The 18,559-nt window shown below is 55.0% G+C and overlaps 4 protein-coding genes across 4 annotated transcripts in view; 2 read left to right on the top strand and 2 right to left on the bottom strand.

Moving 5' to 3' along the window:
• Positions 1–1,706: 1,706 nt before the first annotated feature.
• On the top strand, positions 1,707–3,789 carry GUITHDRAFT_148323 (hypothetical protein; the record flags this gene model as incomplete). Its single annotated transcript, XM_005819799.1, has 7 exons — positions 1,707–1,839; positions 1,917–1,980; positions 2,025–2,205; positions 2,258–2,375; positions 2,421–2,656; positions 2,708–3,572; positions 3,623–3,789. The coding sequence occupies 7 exons, from the start codon at positions 1,707–1,709 to the stop codon at positions 3,787–3,789; spliced, it is 1,764 nt and encodes a 587-aa protein (XP_005819856.1).
• Positions 3,790–8,103: 4,314 nt separating this feature from the next.
• On the top strand, positions 8,104–9,163 carry GUITHDRAFT_158951 (hypothetical protein; the record flags this gene model as incomplete). The annotated part of the gene is made up of 3 exons (XM_005819800.1): positions 8,104–8,760; positions 8,811–8,938; positions 9,001–9,163. The coding sequence occupies 3 exons, from the start codon at positions 8,104–8,106 to the stop codon at positions 9,161–9,163; spliced, it is 948 nt and encodes a 315-aa protein (XP_005819857.1).
• Positions 9,164–9,398: 235 nt separating this feature from the next.
• On the bottom strand, positions 9,399–12,880 carry GUITHDRAFT_120945 (hypothetical protein; the record flags this gene model as incomplete). The annotated part of the gene is made up of 7 exons (XM_005819801.1): positions 9,399–11,603; positions 11,650–12,228; positions 12,276–12,392; positions 12,445–12,552; positions 12,604–12,681; positions 12,737–12,793; positions 12,848–12,880. 7 exons carry the CDS (start codon positions 12,878–12,880, stop codon positions 9,399–9,401), a joined length of 3,177 nt encoding a protein of 1,058 aa, XP_005819858.1.
• Positions 12,881–16,788: 3,908 nt separating this feature from the next.
• Positions 16,789–18,559, bottom strand: part of GUITHDRAFT_148326 (hypothetical protein) — a gene marked incomplete at both ends in the record, with an annotated part of 4,298 nt that continues 2,527 nt past the window's right edge. Inside the window, 7 exons of the mRNA XM_005819805.1 lie at positions 16,789–16,851; positions 16,947–17,013; positions 17,079–17,126; positions 17,275–17,411; positions 17,581–17,662; positions 17,847–17,995; positions 18,039–18,522. Of these exons, the coding sequence (XP_005819862.1) occupies positions 16,789–16,851; positions 16,947–17,013; positions 17,079–17,126; positions 17,275–17,411; positions 17,581–17,662; positions 17,847–17,995; positions 18,039–18,522 (1,030 nt within the window). The remainder of the gene's footprint in view (positions 16,852–16,946; positions 17,014–17,078; positions 17,127–17,274; positions 17,412–17,580; positions 17,663–17,846; positions 17,996–18,038; positions 18,523–18,559) is intronic.

An 18,559-nucleotide genomic window follows, 5' to 3' on the forward strand; every position in this document is an offset into this window, starting at 1 on the left:
AATTGAGTGAAATACTTGTATAATAAATAATATATATTTAATAACATCAGTAGAAACATAAATATATACTTTTCAATAAGATAATATATATATGTTTATGCTACCAATTCATAAATGATATCATCGTATTGGTTTTACATTTGGTGCATATCGAGATGATAACTAAATATTTTCATTCAAACAAAAACAAACATATATTACATATGCTAAAAATAATAACTTTTTATATGTATATAAAACTTTTATATCTCAATAAAAAATGCTAAAAGTCTTGCCTTTACCGCCCTCCAGGCCATTCAGCCACCACCCCCCTTGACCTACGCGAATTGTTGACCCCACCCATGTCATTTCCTCACTGCGCAAGATCCACCCACCCCAAATTTGAACATCCTTTTAGCACCTCAACCCATCAGGTTACATTTCAGGTCCTTCCTATGAGATAGACCTTTCTGACTTTTAGCATACTTATGGATTTGAGTAGCTTGATGGGCCATGACGAAACTTTTAAGTACCCCCTTGTCGATTACCCCCTCTGTTGACACCCCACCCTACTTTCCTCAAAAATAACCTAGCCCCTCTTGACCAAGTAGCACACCCCCACCCCTCCTCAAAAGACTAATTCCCGCCCCCGCCATCCCCGCCACTGCCGCTCAACATGGCGGTTCCTGTGCTGTTGCAGCGCCTCTTGCCTTGCTCCCCGCCTGAGACAACTTTCTCTTCATCTTCAAATTCTTCTTTGTTCTCTTCCTGCGTGATGGCTGCCTCCTTCCGCTCAAAGCTTCTTTCTGTCTGCTTGCCAACTTTGCGAGGGTTCCCTTCAGATCCCGCCCCCTCTCCTCGCTCATATGTGCTGACGACCCCGTTCATTTACCCCCTCCTAGCCTTACACATCACAGACCATCACGTTTCCACTCGAAATCTTTCATCCATCCTCCAATCTTCGGCGTGTTTGGTTGCTCTGCTCATGAATCAGTGCTCTCGCGGATTCTTCCTTCTCGACCCCTCCCCCCACCGCCATACATCCCTTCCGTACTGCGTGCGACCCGCCTAAATAATTCTACTTTTTCTTCGAACATTTCTATCTTCATTGTCTGTGCGGTTACCTCCTCTGTTTTCTTTGTCTATGCTCAAATGTTTTCTCGTTCTGCCCGTCCGTGTCTCGAGCTCGTGCCTGTGTCAGCTAGGCCCTTTCCTCGACTCGATCTGTCACCTTTAAGAGGGTCTTTCCATGTCCTCTTCTTTGCCAGTTGTTGGTGGCCGGTGTACTCTCCTTGCCTCGTTATGTGCCCTAGTGTGTATGCGATCCTGTTAGGTTCATAGCTCGTGTCATTTCGCGTATTAAGGTCCATAAGGTGTATACATCCCAGTCATGGTTTTGATTTGATTGCTTGACGGATACACTGCCCTCCTCTATGTATCTGGTATGTGGTAGGTCAATACAGACTAGGATTCCTGCACTCAGCCTATTGTCTCGAGTCTGCTCAGCCATTGCCTTGGCGCCCTTTCATTCATCCATGTCACCCTACCATCGCATGCTTGTTCTTCGTTCTTCTCCTTGTTCACTCAAACCCTCTCATCTCTCTCATCACTCTACAGAATGCTTTGTCCTGCTGTGTGGCCCGTTGTGCCGAATCCTCCTTGTGCTGACCTTGGTTCAACAGTCACAACAGCCGAGGTGAGCGGGGTGGATGCAAGGCGAAGCATCGATGGGCGCCGTGGGAAGCCCGATGGAATTGGAACCGGACGTGGGAGCCTTCGTGGCAAACCTCCCGCGATTCTCCGTGATTCCTTCCCTGGATCCTTACGGGCAGACTCCATTGAGAGTGACATCTCCCACCAGTGAGTACCCCTCCTCGTTCCCTCCCTTGCTCCCCCCCTGCCTCTGCTGTCTTTGTGTGCTCATACATGCCTTGCAGGTAGCGTGTATTATAATGACAATTATTGTTTTACCCATGTGCCGTCAACGAGGAGGAGCAAACAGTCAGTGGCTGACTCGGCGACGACAGTTGCTGACGCTGCCTCAGGACCTCGCTTGCATATTCGGTCAGGAACAGGGAATGTGGTGGCCCAAGAATTTGCACACCGAGGTCTATCCTGGAAGGGCTGTGCAGCGACGAGTCCAGCACCTACCAGATGTACGGGAACGAAGATGGCTCGCCTCCTTTCAGTCTCAAGTTTGGGAAGTCAAAGCGGGCTGCATGTCTGGTAGGACTCGCTCATTGCTTGCAGCAGTAGCTTGCAGTGACCCTTAATGCAGGTGGTTGCCGATGAAGAAGGAAGTGTATCCATCATCGACTCATCCAAGCCCAAGTCTCAGTCCAACATGTGCTCGTGGCTGTGCCACAGGAATGCAATTTTTGACGTCGCCATAGCCGGTGAGCCTCTGCTCAGCCATCGTCTCCGCTGATTGGTCATGGCAGATGGAGACGATTTGCTGGCAACAGCTTCGGGGGATCAGACGATCAAGCTTTGGGACCTTTCGTCCCATGAACCTGTGGAAAAGTTGATGCTGAGAGGCCACAAGAGCAGCGTCAAGTCTGTACAGTTTAGGCCGGGGAGTCAGAACGAGTTGGTGTCGGGGGCGAGGGAGGGATCTATTTTTTTATGGGATGTGAGGGTTAAGAATGATGGCTGCACTACCAGGAGCCAGGGGGAGGTGAGTCCAGGAGGAGGGTCCCAGCTTGCGTCCGCTGACTCGCACAAGCAGACGGGGAGGCCAACGAAGCAAATCGCTGAAGCGCATGCGAAACGAAATTATGCGAACATCACGACATCTCCTCGCAGAAAAAGCAAAGACGCGAAGAACTCAACATCTTGCAGTGTCACAAGCGTGGTCTTCATCAACGACTACATCTTAGCGTCGGCTGGGGACAACGACGGTAGCGTCAAATTCTGGGATCTAAGGAGAGGATGGACGTCTCGGGTAGGAGGCCTGGTCGTGGTTGTAGCAGGAGTTGACATCTATTTACAGCATACCTTCAAGCCGACCTCCTTCCTCTCCCGCGAGGCCAGTGCGACAGGCCGGCCAAGGGGGATCACATCTCTCTCAGTGAACAACACCAATTCGAAGATCCTGGCGTCAAGCTCTGATCATCATATCTACATGTTCGACTGCCTGGTCCCCGAGCGGGAACCCTCGATCTACAGCGGGCATGTTGTCAATTCCTTCTACGTCAAGGCCTCCTTTTCTCCGGACTGCCGCTACATCATCAGTGGGAGCAGCGACTACCACGTGTACATCTGGGACGTCAGCAATCCGCTCCTCCCTCCCATGAGGCTTCGGGGCCACACTGGGGAGGTTTCGGACGTGGCCTGGAGCCAGAAAGAGTTCTGGAAGCTGGCCAGCAGCTCCGACGACACGACAGTGCGACTGTGGACGATCGACCGCGAGCTCAGCGAGCATTTCTCGGCGGAAGGAGCTCGTGGAGACACTGAGCTTCTCTCCCCGCACAGCAGCCGCTACAGCGGTGTCAGCGAGGTTCCTCGGGCATGGAGCCATCCTCCCAGCAAAGAGGAGGACCTGCTCACCTGCCACGAGGTTATGATGTTCACCGACACCTGCTCTTCTGACGGTAAGGGCGACCTGCTACTCGACCTCCTCCCCACCTGATGAACGTGGCAGATTCTCTGACTCCCCGCAAGATCCGCAAGCTGAAACCCATCGATAGCATTGGGCTCGTACGACATTCCAACCTGGACAACTCTAGGAGTCAGTCGGGAAGCCCAACGCTATGGAAGCAATCCAAGATCGAAGACTTCTACTCCTCCACCCCCATTAGCCGGAAGTGACCTGCCATGCGTTGCTTTCCGGGGTCCCGCCATGATAAGTTTTCCCTCAACCTTAAACTTCTTCCTCTTCTCGCTCGAACTTGGCATTAGTGATCCCGCAAGATGCTCTGAGTGAAAGTTACCGTACAGCGGGGCCAGAGGCTTGGCCAGTAGCCGCTAAGGCTGCCACTGTTGAGACTGGCAGTGGCGACTGCAGTGCCGCGCCACAGCTGGCCAGCAGTGAACGGTTGGTGACTGACTGAGGCGGCCGCTCACTCAGCGGCAGCCATCCGACCGTCCGGCGGCGACTCGGTCGACGGCCGCGGCGGCGGCCGGGCCCGGCCCCGCCGGGCGGCACTGCTGAGGGGGCCAGCAAGTAGTAGGGCGGCTGATCCGAGGCTTCACCCCGGGCGGCGCCGGGCCTGCTCGGCCCGGCCCGGCCGCTACTACGGGTGCTAGACTCCGACCCGGGCCGCCGGGCCCGGGCAGCCTCAGGCTGGCCCTCTCCGCCCGGCGGCGTCCGATCCGGGCCACGGCCGGCCGCACCGTGACGGCGTCAGCGACCGACTCAGCCGCGGCCCGGCGGCCCTGTTTCAAGTTTCGCTGTCCGACGCCCGGACCGACTCTCATCTTTTCTCTCTGAGTACGGTTTCGCCCGGCCGCCGCCGGGTCACCGTCTCGGGGCGGCGGCGCCGGGGCCGCCCGGCCGCCGCCCCGGCCCCGGCGGTTGGGTGACTGTGAGCCGCTGACCGTCTCAGTCGCACGCGGCGGCAGCCCGGCCGCCCCGGGCCGGCGGCGCGGCTGGCCCCCGCCCCCCGCCGCGCCGGGCGGCCCGGGCCCGGGGGCTGCCAATGAGTCACAGTGCCGGCCAGTGTCCGACGCAGTGCCGGCGGTCACTGCGGATAAACTTCTCGGTGATTTTCAAGTTATATTATTAACTAGTAACGAGGCCCCTGAAAACAACATTTCAATCAACTTGGCAATCTCGGACATTCATAATTTCGCCGAATTTGAAATCACGGTCAACGGGGCGGCACGGCTTGCAAGTTGCACTCGCCGCAGGAAGATCCACGGAGTCAGTATCCGAAGTATCCGACAACGGCGGCGTCACGGCGTGGTTCCAAGTACCGCCGTACGCCGGTACAATTTTGAACTTGGAAAGTTCCGACTCTTTTCAGTGCCCGGCCGGGATTCCGTACCGTAGTACCGACGACGGTAGGCACCGTGGTACGCCGGGTAGTGACGTTTCCTATACATCCGAGTCAAGTTAAGTTGCTTTTGATGCCGCAGCGTCCTCAAGTTCAAATCTCCGCGGCTTAGGTCGCGCGGCCGGCGGCCGGGCCCGGCGGGCCGGGCGCGGCCGGGCCCGGCCCGATCGGATTGGGACTCCGGGACCCGGGCCCGGATCGGACTGGGCCGCCCGACTCCGGGACCCGGCGACCCGGCGGCCCGGCCAGGCCCGGTGACTCCTCGATCGGACCGTGGCGTGACATGTCACTTCAAGGAACCTGGTGACCAGCCACTTTACCGGTCGAACCACCCCTGATTCCGTGTACCCCCACCTCAAGTCTGCCTTTCTCCCACCCCCTGTTTTCACTCACTTTTACACCCCCTTTCAGAGAATTTCCCCTCCCCACCCCCATTGTGTAGCCCTTGTTTTCCCTGACATGGTATCTCACGAGAGTAGGTGAGAAAGGTGGTAGCTGAATTGGGTGGGTGGATCATGGTACAAACAGGGGGTATATACAAAGGGTGGGGTAGTAGAACCGGGGTAGACAGAGGGTGGGGTAGAGTCCATAAAACTCCCGTGCTTCCCTGCCCTCGCTCTCGTCTCCCTGCTGTCAGTAGCCGTCAACCTTGCCATGTCCTGGACGGACAGCATCGTCCCCTACCTCCTTGCAACAGGCCCCTGCACCCTCGTCGAGATCGGACAACGAGTCCCCAGGCCTGCGTCAGAGAGTCGGCAGCTGTCTGCTGTAGTCAGATCAGATCCTCGGCTTGTGATATCGCCTGAGGGGCTGGTGTCAGTCAGAAGCGTCACGGCAGGGAGAGAAGGAGGGGCGCAGCTGGTACCAGTGGCGACGGCTATCGGAGGAGGAGGAAGGAGGGGACGAAGCGGTGCTTCGACAGCGGCTTCAAGGCATACTGCCATGTCCTGGACGGACAGCATCGTCCCCTACCTCCTTGCAACAGGCCCCTGCACCCTTGGCGAGCTTGGCTCTAGAGTCCCCAGGCCTGCGTCAGAGAGTCGGCAGCTGTCTGCTGTAGTCAGATCAGATCCTCGGCTTGTGATATCGCCTGAGGGGCTGGTGTCAGTCAGAAGCGTCACGGCAGGGAGCGAAGGAGGGGTGCAGCTGGTTCTAGAACAGAATGGCGTAAGCCAACCAGTGGCGACGGCTATCGGAGGAGGAGGAAGGAGGGGACGAAGCGGTGCTTCGACAACGGCTTCAAGGCATACTGCCATGTCCTGGACGGACAGCATCGTCCCCTACCTCCTTGCAACAGGCCCCTGCACCCTTGGCGAGCTTGGCTCTAGAGTCCCCAGGCCTGCGTCAGAGAGTCGGCAGCTGTCTGCTGTAGTCAGATCAGATCCTCGGCTTGTGATATCGCCTGAGGGGCTGGTGTCAGTCAGAAGCGTCACGGCAGGGAGCGAAGGAGGGGCGCAGCTGGCTGCAAGAGGAGGAGCAGCACCGGGACAGAGGGTTAGCAGAGGACAAGGAGCTTCAGGCCCTGGCGCTCCAGGCGTTGATGCAGAGATGAATGACAACGAAGAGGAGTCAGCTGGAACTAGAGCTTGGGATGATAAACAGATGCTCGAGGATATGCACGGGGTTTGGATCGACGAGAACGTTTGCCGGCTCCACAAGGACGAGCTGGGAAGACCGAAGGGATACGCGAAGGAGAAAGTTACGTGCGTGGTGACGATCAAACGCTTGAGTGGAGATCCGGTGCACCTGCTGGGGCTGTCGCTCAAGTCCGACGCGTTGGAGTTGATGGAGGGCGTCATGGAGCCTCCCCCGGCCCTTGCTCAAGGAGACTGTGTGCAGTTGGACGTGGAATTCCTGCCGCAGGTATGCTGACGCGCGTCAAGGTGAGGGGAGATGACGGGATGCGAGCAGGTGTACGGGCTTCTTGTTGGGGTCTTGGACTTCAACTTCTCCATCGGCCAGGACGAGAAATTCACCATCTCCCGCAACGTGTCCTTGCGCTGCTGCCATGCCGACGAGATGAACCTTTTGGGCAGCCGGTACGAGCCCAAGCCATCCGTGTCCCTTCCTCAAGGAGTCGTGGCCTACACGGAGTTCCCTCCAAGCTCCTCGCACTTTGTTATTCGCCTAGAGGCTAACGAGAAGGCGATCGTGCGCGAGCTGGAGCAACTGACGAGAGAGCAGCTGAACGTCGTCTTACTCACCCTCAGGGCCCAGCTGCCAACCACCTACTATGCCTTCTTCTCTCGCCTCGTCACTCTTGAGCACATCGCCAGCTGCAAGAAGGTCACCAAGGAAGGCTACTTTGCGAACGCGATGCTGCAAGCCGAAGGCAATCTCCATGCTCTCTTCATCGATGGGCTGGCAGAGCGGAGGCCGTCGATCATGCGAGGAGATAGCGTCCAAGTTTGGCATGACCCCCAGGAGAAGTACAGGGGGTACGTGCAAGCCGTGCGGAGAGACAGCGTGTTGCTCAAGTTCCCCAAGCAGTTCATGTCGCTGTACAGCAAGAGAGAGAGACTGGACCTCTTCTTCGAGCCCAACACTTACAGCGTTAGGATGCATCTCCAATGCCTCCGCCTCTCCCACGATTATTGTGAAAACCTCTTTCCTGCTCTTGCCGACAAAGAAAGGGAGGGTGAAGAGTTTGTAGAAGAGTCGTTTCAGCCCTTCAACTCCAACCTCAACGCCGAACAGACGCATGCAGTGGGTCGTATCTTCCACCATGTTCTTTATTCCGCCTCGGTCTCTCCCTACATCGTCTTCGGACCTCCTGGTTGTCTTGCCTTGCTTCTCTTGTGTTCTCTGACAGCCCCTTCATGCTCCAGGCACTGGAAAGTCTGTCACGGTCGTGGAAGCCATTCTCCAGCTGTACTTCAACTCCGACGTCAACATACTTGCTTGCGCACCCTCCAACTCAGCTGCTGATCTTCTCGTCCAGCGTCTGAGCAACTCGCTCGGCACCCAGACGATGTTCCGACACATGGCTTCTACTCGGCAGGTTGAGGAGATCTCCAGCACGGTTCTCAGCTACAGCAACTACAACGAAGAAAACGAGCGATTTGAGTTCCCTGGCTTGTCAAACTTCATGGACTATCGCGTCGTCGTCTCGACCTGCAACGCAGCTATGGCGCTGTACAACCATGGCGTGCATAGAAATCACTTTGACGTCGTGTTCATGGACGAGGCTGGCACAGCCCATGAGGTGGAGGCTGCTGGCGCTGCTTGTGCTCTCCTGGGCAGGTCAGGCAAGTTGGTGCTGGCAGGAGACCCCAAGCAGCTGGGGCCTGTCGTCCTCTCTGAGCCCGCCAGTCAGAATGGACTGTCCGTCTCTCTGCTGGAGCGACTCATGGAGCATGATCTGTACCAGCTGAAAAACGGAGAGTTCGACCCCAGTCACGTCACTATGCTGCAAAGAAACTATCGATCTCACCCTGCCATCATCAAGTTCCCCAGCGATCGATTCTACCTCGGCAAGCTCACGGCGCATGGCGATGAGCGGCAGGTGATGTCGTTGGCTGACTGGGAGCACCTGCCGTGCAGGGGCTTCCCCATCATCGTCAAGTGCGTGGAGGGCATCAACGAGCAGGAGGAGTCCAGCCCCTCCTGGTTCAACACGACTGAGTGTCTGGAGGTGGTCAACTACATCCAGCTGCTCCTCTCGAGCCGGCCAGACGTGCTGCCGTCAGACATCGGGGTCATCAGCCCATACGATAGGCAGGTGAAGAAGATACGGCAGCTGATCACCAGTAAGAACATCCCGCAAGGGGAGCTGGGAATTAAGGTCAACCGTCGCGTGTTAAGACTGCTGTCCGGTCTGATTCTCAGCTGCAGGTTGGCACTACCGAGCTGTTCCAGGGCCTTGAGAGGCGCGTCATTATCATCTCCACCGTCCGCAGCGACCCCTTGCTCCTTCAGTCTGACGACCGCTTCAACCTGGGCTTCGTCAACTCGGCCAAGAGGTAACATGCCAGTGCCTCTGCCAACGGCCAGCTGAGCCTGAGGGTCGTGACACGTGGGGCAGGTTCAACGTGGCAGTGACGAGGGCGCAGTGCCTGATGATAGTCATCGGAAACCTCAAGTGCCTGGCCAAGGACAGCTTGTGGAAGGACTTCTTGACCTACTGCAACGACCATGGGGCTCTTATCTCTGATCGCAGCAACCATGACAGATGCTGTATCCTGTAGAAGCCGAAGTTCGAGAGCTGAGAGATCGAGAGATAAAGCTGGGAAGAGAGCTGAGAGATCGAGAGCTGAGAAGAGAGAGGGTAGAGCATACCATCACGTGAGCATGCCGGTATCCTGACTATTACAATTGAACTCACTCTTTTCTCTTTTACTGGAAATAACACAAAGAACAATGCTGGGAGGGCAACCCCTCCGTACTCTACAATATCCCCCTCATCATCAACAACTTCAGCTCTCAAGACGAAGCATTTTCCTCTCCCGATCCCACCTCCGTCCACATAGCCTGTCTGCAGCTATCACACCCCATCCTCTTGTCTATCTCCACGTCCGCTTGCTCCTTTCCTGCCCATCCGTTCTTCTCCAGCAGAGACACCATGACCTTGGTGCTAGCTTCAAGCGCAGCTTCTGCCGACCTGCAGCAGGGGGAGGGAGGGACGGGGCAATTGGCGAGGGCAGGGCAAAAGCAAGGAGCGGACCATTCGTATAAAGACACACCAGAGTTCTCACTGCCCAGGGACCTGGTGGAGGCCTCTGACGCCACAGTCATCAAGTCAGCCGCGTCTTTCCCTCCCGTTTGATTGCAGTCCAGTAGGAAGGGATGCGGAGTCTGCTCGTCAGGGCTTAGAGAATCTCCTTCGCAGCAGCACCTCGTCTTGTTCCCTGACTTGGTTCCCATGGTATCTCCCGTCTCGTGGTAAAAGGCTCGGCAGCTGGAGGAGGAGCAGTCACTGCTAGGAAGCGCATCTTCGCTGTGGTCTCTCGGCGTGTCATTGTCGCTCTCCTCAGTGATCAAGGCCTCCTTCCACAGCTTCAGGTTCTCCCCCACCGCCCTGCGATCTCGTTGCCTCCTGCACTTGGCCAGCGCCACCTTGTTCCTCTGCGAGCGCTCGGCCACGTCCAGCCAGGCGTCGATGAGCTTCTGCTTGAGGTTCCGCGAGTAGAGCAGGTCCACATCATTACTTTGCGGTAATGGACGGTAATTAAGGGCGTTGAGCATGGCAGGGGGAAGGCCGTAGCTTTCACTGGAGACAACACACGCAGCCATCGCTGGCTCCTGCTGACTTGCCCCTTCCTCCTCCCTCTCTCGTCCGTGACCATCCCCACCATCGTGAATCTCTAGCCGCAAATTCCGTTTTGCAATCAGCAGCTCCAAGTTAGAATTGCCCTGCTGGCTACTTCTGCTCTGCGGCAGTGATGCTTCAACAGCTTCTCCCCCCTGCTCCCCACTTGCATGATCCTTGCTTGCACTTCCTTCGCACGCCACCATCTCCTCTTCTGCAGCTCGTACCGAGCTTTCTCCCACAAAGTTTCTGCTCCCTGCCTCTCTTCCGTGATACTGTCCAAAGTCATTGACAGTGAGCCTGACGCCGCTGTTGCTCAGTTGCTCCACGTCCAGCTCGTCATCGCTGACCTCACTGAACATTCCTCCGAAGCCGTTGAGCTCCACGTCACTGTAGCGGTTGCTGTCGTGATCAGACGCGTAGCTCGACGTCACCTCGTGATCGATCTCCGCCTCGCAGTCGATCTCCGCACTCATCTGCTCGGAGGAAGCTCGTCGAGACGAGCGGGAAAATTGCGAGCTGTCACGAGAGTATGCGCTACTGCGAGAGTGAAAGCTTGCGACACTACATGCATCCGAGTGATGGTCTGCAATGCCATCCTCCTCGAAGTCCGAGGGATCCCAACACTCGTCGTTGTCATCTGCCCCTGTCTCGCTGTGCTTAAACGAATGTTTCTTGGTGGATGCCGAAGACGATTCGAACGGCAGTTCTTGGAGGGAAGCCTCGCCCTCCATGCTCTTACTATGGATGGAACCAGGTTTCACCTCCTCCACGTCTGCTGGACTCTCTTCTTGCATGTCTTGGATCCACAGCAGCGAGAGGAGCCGATTGGCCATGTTTTGCGTATCGGCATGCGCTGAAACGCGCGAGATGCGAGACAGCAGCTCTTTGGTCGCCAGGTCGTAGACCAGTTGACATCGGCAGCAGTCATGAGAGCAGAGGGACGACAGGGCAGACAGCGTGAGCTGCAGGAAGCTCTCTTCGTGCTGTGCTGCCCCGCGATGCCTTGGGGTGGTGCAGGTCGAGCTAAGCGGCGAGCTCTGATTTGATCCCCCAACGGGCATCGGGCTTCGCGGGTTCCCTGAAGGGAACGACTTTTGCAGTTCAAGCTCGAAGGGGGAGGGAGTGGGGATGAGCTTGAGAGAGAGCGTCTCCACCAGCTGCAGCAGGAGCCTGAGCCCGTTGTCTGCCGCAAACTTGAGCTGGTTTTCTGGGGCGCGCATGGCGACATTTCCGATGGCCCGCACAGCTTGGACGGCTGTCCGCTCTGGAGGAGAGCTGGAGATCACACGAAGCAGAACCTCGCAGCCTCCTGCGTTGCCGATCAGCGACCTGTTGGTTCGGTTCTTCTTGCAGATGTTCCCGATTGCTGCACAAGCCTGGAGGAGGAGGTCAGAGCAGAAGTAAGCAAAGGGTGCACGAGACCTGCTCCAAGACACGATCCTGTTCACTCAGTTGACACACTCTGACAAGAACTTCGCATCCTCCCACCTCCCCCACCCGAATGCGATTGGCATCATTCTCAAAGGTGAAGTTGCAGATGGCTGCGCATACTTGCTCCACTACCGTCCCCTCGGGGTCGATGATTTGCTTCATCAGGACCTTCCTCAGGGTCGAAACGAAAACTTCCGCCCCGCTCACAGAAGCCACTTGCGTTTGCGCCTTGTGGTTACACATGAAGTTGGACAGGGCACGTGCAGTTTGCTCTGCCATCTTGTTGTGGTTGGCCACCCGGAGAAGGTCCATCAGGACGATGTATCCCTCACAGGAAGCAAAGACGTCATGCAGGCTTTCCGATGCCAGAAGGACACAGATAGCGTTTGTCGCCTGGATGACAAAGGAGAGATCTCTCTCTTCCCTCAGGGTCTTGGTCAACGACTCCATGGCCCCGCAGCTGGAAGATCGAAGCACAAGATCATAGTCGTTCGCACAGAGATGGTACAAGGTCGATGTTGCTTCTAGTCTGATGTCCGTGTTGGCCTTTTTGAGCAGCTCCACCAGCACCTGACAACAGTTGAGTCACAGCAGCAACTTTCCTTGAGAAGCTCAACCTCAGCCGCATCATCCGAGCTTTCAAAAAGCACCACATTGTCCCAGGTAGGATCATCCCTGCCCATACTCCAAGCCTCGACGAGTGTACGAAGGGCTGAAACAACAGGAAGCACAACCTTGCTGAGCATCAGCGTACAGAACAAAGACAGTAAACCAAGAGATGACTACCTGATTGTTCCTTGTCCGCCGCAGCAGCGCCAGAAGCGACGAAGGGCCACCCAACTTCACGACGCGCATACAAGCTTCCTTGCTGTTGGCTTGCAGCATTCTGAGAACCTATGATCATAAGGCCATTACTGGAAGTAAGAAACAAAAGAAGGCGCTTACAAGAGCTGCACTGGAGACCACTTCATCATTGACTGACATTGAGATGAAGTGAACCAGCATATCCACACCACCCAGCGCCTGGAGAGGTCACGGATATTAAAACCTGAGCTCTAAAACCATCGACGCGTCTCACCACAAACTTCTTCTGCAGCATCGGAGTGGCACAGCGCTCCAGCGCATTCTGGGTGAACTGCGAGCAATCCTACGTCAAGATAACGAGGGACTGAAGGGAAGCATAACATACCTTAAGAGCTGCTGCATCCACAGGATCCAGCATGGCTCCCTCTAAAGTCTACCGTGGATCATTTCGGGATGGCCTGCACAGGCTCATGTCACGGCTGAGGTAGGGATGTACAAGATGTTAGCGATGCTTCCATGTTAGTGATGCTTTCTCATCTTAGTCGTGTACAGATATCACGGCATGCAATTAACTATCATCAAATGTTCTGCTCTCTTGCTCCGAACTTCATTTGACCTGTTGTAAGAAAGCTACCTTTAAACGCTGACGGCGTCCTCCACACTGAAATTGTTGATTTCTGACCTAAGCTTGCATTTCAAGGCTTTGATGTATCCGTCATATTCTTTCTAGAAAGGGCTTCCTACACATATTTCTAAAAAACTTTTTCATGAAATCGCTTTCAATGATAGCTTCTTTTTGTTTGGTTTACGCAACTTCCTCATTCTCAAGCATTCAAACTCACTTCATTGATTGTAAAATCGTTCAACACTGTTTCAAAATGACATATTTCTCGAAGTCCCACATTGCAGTAAATCTCCTGAGCCTGGTCTCATTTCTGGTGACCCGTTTCAGCGAAAAAGTATTGACCAGTTCAACGAACATTTCCACTAACTGCGTCATCCTAGATTATGACATTTGTCTTGAACAACCATACTCCATTGTCTCATGTCCTCTTTTAGTTTTCATCTCTTTTCCCACTGTTATCATCTTTTTTCTTCCATTTTTCATCCGTCATCCCGTTCTCCTTCTACCACTTCTTGTCTTCATTGCCGCGGTTCACTCTCCGACTACCCCTACCCTACCCCCTACAAGTCATAACCCTACCCCTCAAATATTTCTGAGCATCCGAAAGGAACCCTACCCCACAGAACCACCAGCCATTATAATGCACCCACCATAGATTTGTCCCTACACTTGCTTTTCAAAGGACCCGTGATTCCATGGAAACATACCCTACCCAATCCAATAACATGTACACAACACCCTCCCTTGGTGATGGTAATAACCCACCCTTCCCCACCCTTCAACCCAAGGACCCACAGTTGAAGCCTTGGTCGGATGGCGGGTTGTGAAGGGGGTAGTTTTGTGTACTTTGTACATTTATGGGTACAAGCTGTCCTCGGATGGGTGGGGTGGTATGTGGACCCCTTGATTGCTCTGGTAAGAGCAGGGATGTGGGAAAGGCAAGGGTGAACTTTTGGGGTGGGGTACTTCTGTATCCGCAGAGGGATTTTTGAAAGCGGGGAAGACCATGAGTCTGAAGTAGGGTGGGTGGATACCCCTACCCCCATTTCCTAAAAAGAATCCATATTCAGAACTTGTGGACCACCCGGTCCTCTCAAAAAAAGTACCCTGGGGTAGTCAAACAACTTATTACATACCCCCTGACCACCCCCATGAATCTCAAATCAACAAAACGAACCCACCACCCACCCTTCGTCCGACCACTACCGCTTGAAAATGGCTGACCTCCCATATGCCGAGGTACCACCCCGGGTTAACTTGATAGTACACATGGTGTCTGAGTACCCTACCCCATCTTAATATACACCCCACCTTGAGTTTCCACCCCAAGGTTCGGTACCTTTTGTGTTCGGAAGGGATGCAGTACCCTACCCCTGTCACTGACGCTACTCCTCTATTATAAATTCACAAGTGTCGGGGTACTCCCCACTGATCCAAAGTTCAGTGCCGCGACCGTACTGAGTACTGCACTGAGCCTGAGCATCATCGGCGGTCGGAATCCCCGGCGGGCCGGCCCGGCCCAGCCTGCCAGTCGGCGGACTCCGACAGCCTCGCCATCGCCGTCTCTGGTTGACGCTGCTACTAGTCTAGAGCAGGCTGATCGAAGTTTGGGAATTGCGTATGTGATCAATTCTCAATCAACAAGCAAGCCTTGAAGACTTACCGTACCATCGGCAATTGTGAACAAGTTTCAGTGACACTAACAGGAGTTACCCGGATTTGATTTACTATAAAGTAGGCACTCCGGGAGTATCCACGTATGTCACAGTGAGATAACACGACTGAGAGTATTATACAATCACTGTAATTGTCTCTGAGTGTCACTTTGGATACACACGTAACTTAATGTTCATCCCCGTGTTGTGCATTACCCACGGCGAGAGTACTTGAAACGTAGAGATTGGATAGGGAAAAAGGCAGCCCGATTGGTACGGTAACTTGGTTTCTTTTTAGGGACCAAACTGGTATTCGGAAGAAACTTTCAAGTTCCGAACGGTTCAGAGTTCCAATCATCAATACCAAGACCCTTTCCAGTCCCCGAGTCAGCAGCCTTTACAGTGGTACTGTCAGTGATTGCTGATGTACTCGCTGTAGTCACTGGATGATCATCAGATGGCATATGGTACGAGCATTAAAACTCCCCATATCGGACTTTTACAGCATCACTGGTCTGTGATCATGCGACCGAGACCGTCCGTCGGTCCACCCGGCCGCTGCGGGCCGTGCGGCCGGTCGGATCCTGGCAGCAAGGCAAGTTCGCGCCGCCCGCCGCTCGGGGGCTCGGTCCTGGCACCGCCGGTCCTCCCACATGACCAGCGCCCCGCCACGCCGTGGTCGCCACTCCAAGCGACGGCAAGGCCGCGGCACTTCTCAGCAGCCTGCACGCGGCTCGCAGCAAAGCAGCGACGGCAGCGACGGGAACTTCGGAAGGGGGCGGGGTCGGGGAGCTCGTGAGGGAGGGGGTTTGCGCGTGCGCTTGTAGAGTGTAAGATAAGAGGGGGCGAGGGAGGATGTGAAGTATGAATCAACTTGGGGAAGTAAGCTAATGCGCAGCCCGACAATGGAAAAACACTGTAGGGAAGCAGACATGCTAGATCTTGACAAGTTACGCGGTCAGAGAGCTTTATGACTCGCGTTGATACTCTTGAAGTACTCATGGTATGACAGAGCAGGAAGTTTTCGATCGTCGCAGTGCTTGGTTCTGCTATGAAAAGCCTCCTGGTACATGAGGCTCTTATTCGAGGAAAGAATCATCCTGTGTGGGTCTCAGGCAGGCAAAAAGTGTCAAGTCATGGCGAAGCTCCGCAATTTCATCTTAGAGGAGACCAGAGACGTGACGACTCTAGAGCTGTTCACTGACGACTGCCTAGTCCCAGTTCAGGCAAACTAAGCGTCCCAACACGAATTACATCATTGTACTTTCATTCATACTTCACACCCTCCCTCTGTGCCCCCTCTTATCTTACACTCTACAAGCGCACGCGCAAACCCCCCTCCCTCACGAGCTCCCTGACCCCGCCCCCTTTCCCGTCGCTGCCGTCGCTGCCGTCGCTGCCGTCGCTGCTTTGCTGCAAGCCGCGTGCAGGCTGCTGAGCAGCGCCTTGCCGTCGTTTGGAGTGGCGACCCGTGTGGCGGGGTGCTGGTCATGTGGAAGGAGGAGAAGAGGGCTGGAGGGAGCGGACCAGCGTATGCTGGTGAGGCGGATGGAGCGGGAGAGGAGGGCCGGGGGGGAGGAGGTCAGGACCATGGATTACGAGGAGCGGAGGGTTTCAAGTTTTGAAGGTAGAGGAGGTGGTGGGATGTCAGGGATGCTGGGGCTGGTTGTGCTGCGGTGGTGTTGGGACTGACATGCTATCGGAGGACGGGGGAGCGGAGGGGCTTGGTGTCAGCAACCAGTAGGGCAGTAGCGAAACTAGGTCGCTTCGTATCATTTCAGGCTGGTTTATTTTTATCTTTAACCCAATAATGACCGGCTGAGGGGATGTAGATGCGACCTCTTGAGCCATCACAGTCTTAACTTGTGAAACCACTCGTGTTCGTTTCAACTAACCAGAAAAAAACATTTTTTTTCGATGATCGAGCAATTCTTCGGACGTGATGAGTCAAGTCGACTTAATTTCTTACTCATCACTATGAGTGAATGTTAGTACTCGCCCGTGCCGTGGCAATCAGCAGCCGGCCCGTTCAGAATCGTGGCAGGATCAGGTTGCGATCCTCCTGGCGAAGCTCTCGTAGAAGGCGATCATCTCTGAAGTGATTCTTGGCTGGCAGACCTTTAAAGCTCGCTCCAGCGTCTCCATGTCCACCTCCACCCCCCCCGGTTCAGCGCCTCCCCGGCAGCCTCTCCCTCCACTCTCACCTCGTCCTTGTCCTCGGCGATAGCTTGCAGCCCTGCCTCCCGACAGAGGTTGGCGAGCTCCGCCCCGCTGCAGGCAGGTGAGCGGGACGAGGGATGGGGAAGGAGTTTGACGGATACCTCATTCCGACAGACCTGCGAGCGAGGAGCTTCAAGTCCACGTCCCCGGCAGTCGGCATTCTCCTTCAAGCAGCGTCAGTCAGTCTGCACGCCTTCTCTGGTCTCGTCTGGTCTGCGGAGCCAAGTACCCTACTCGAGCCTCGACTCTCCTCGCTTCTCGTCTACTTGACGCTCATGTGCGGCTCTCTGGGGCAGGGGCGGGGCAGGAGACCTGAGGTGTATCTTGAGGATCGACTGTCTGCTCTCCTCATCGGGAGGAGCCACGTAGATGAGTCGATCGATCCTCCCGGGCCGCAGGAAGGCGCTGTCAATCAGGTCCGGTCGATTTGTAGCTGCAACGACGATGACCTGAACAACAATTACATAATGATAACAGCACCCAACTTGTTCTGAGGAATTGTAAGGAGTACTCAACTTCATCTAAGGGATATTGAAGCAGTGCTCAACTCTGACTTGACTTTTCCCCTTTTCCTGACGTTCTATCTACGCCTATGTTCTCTCCCTCTTTCAAGGTTACCTGCTTCAGCGGTTCAATCCCATCCATCTCGTTCAGCAGCTGTGAGACGACTCGTTGAGATGCTGACGATTCTCCCGACGACCTGAACTAGATTCAGTCTTGAATCCCTCGACTGTCAACGTCTGTCAAGCTTGTTGCCCGCTCATCTTTCCCGGATCTGCCGCTCCCGGTCCCGGTCCCGGTCCCGGTCCCTCCCTCCCTCCCTTGCTGGCTCCGCCCCCTTTCACACCCCACTTCCCCTTCCAGTATCTTCTCTTCTTCCCTACCGAGCCCGATTCCCCTCCCCCCCCCCCGGATCGGTTGGAGCATTCTGCAAGCGAACAGTGAACGTCAAGTTTTCTTTGGCAGGCGAGTTTCTCGGATACACGTCAACTACTCCAACATCTTTCTGATAGCTCAAGTCGAAGTAGCGACCCTGGACACACGTCAGAGCAGCAGGTATCAGAGTCTTTCCATACCTTCAACGCACGTGAAGTTAAAGTTGTCTCCGGGTTCGACATCAACTGATTGCCTGAAGCGTCACAAGTTGAGAGCACGGTAGAGGAGCAATCCTTGAAGCTCCGTCGCATTGCAGCAATGCTGACTGTGCTGTTGAAGTACCGCGATGCCCCAGTTGGAAACAGCTGATTCAGAGGAGGAGCGGCGCAAGAGTAGCATCTGTCGACATCGGCACTGATGGGGTTGTTGCCTCCGCAGCAAGTTGCGCTTGTGACGGTTGCATTCCGCAAGTAGTACTTACTTCCAGTGTCAAATTGGAAATGGAATACGCAGACCAATTCAAAGGTGAAACCAACCCACTTCTTATAGGATCTCAAGCCAAAATTCAGACTTGTACCTCCGCTCTCCTTGGCGGTTACCGGAATGTAAGAAATCACATCCGGAGTGTACGGGCACAGCTCTCCAGTAAATCCAAATTCAGAGTGTCCATGTTCCGAAAGATTCCTTGCGAATCCATACATATACAGTTTGCACACCCGAC

The sequence above is a fragment of the Guillardia theta genome (assembly GCF_000315625.1).
Source record: "Guillardia theta CCMP2712 unplaced genomic scaffold GUITHscaffold_205, whole genome shotgun sequence".
In the NCBI taxonomy this organism is placed as follows: domain Eukaryota; class Cryptophyceae; order Pyrenomonadales; family Geminigeraceae; genus Guillardia; species Guillardia theta.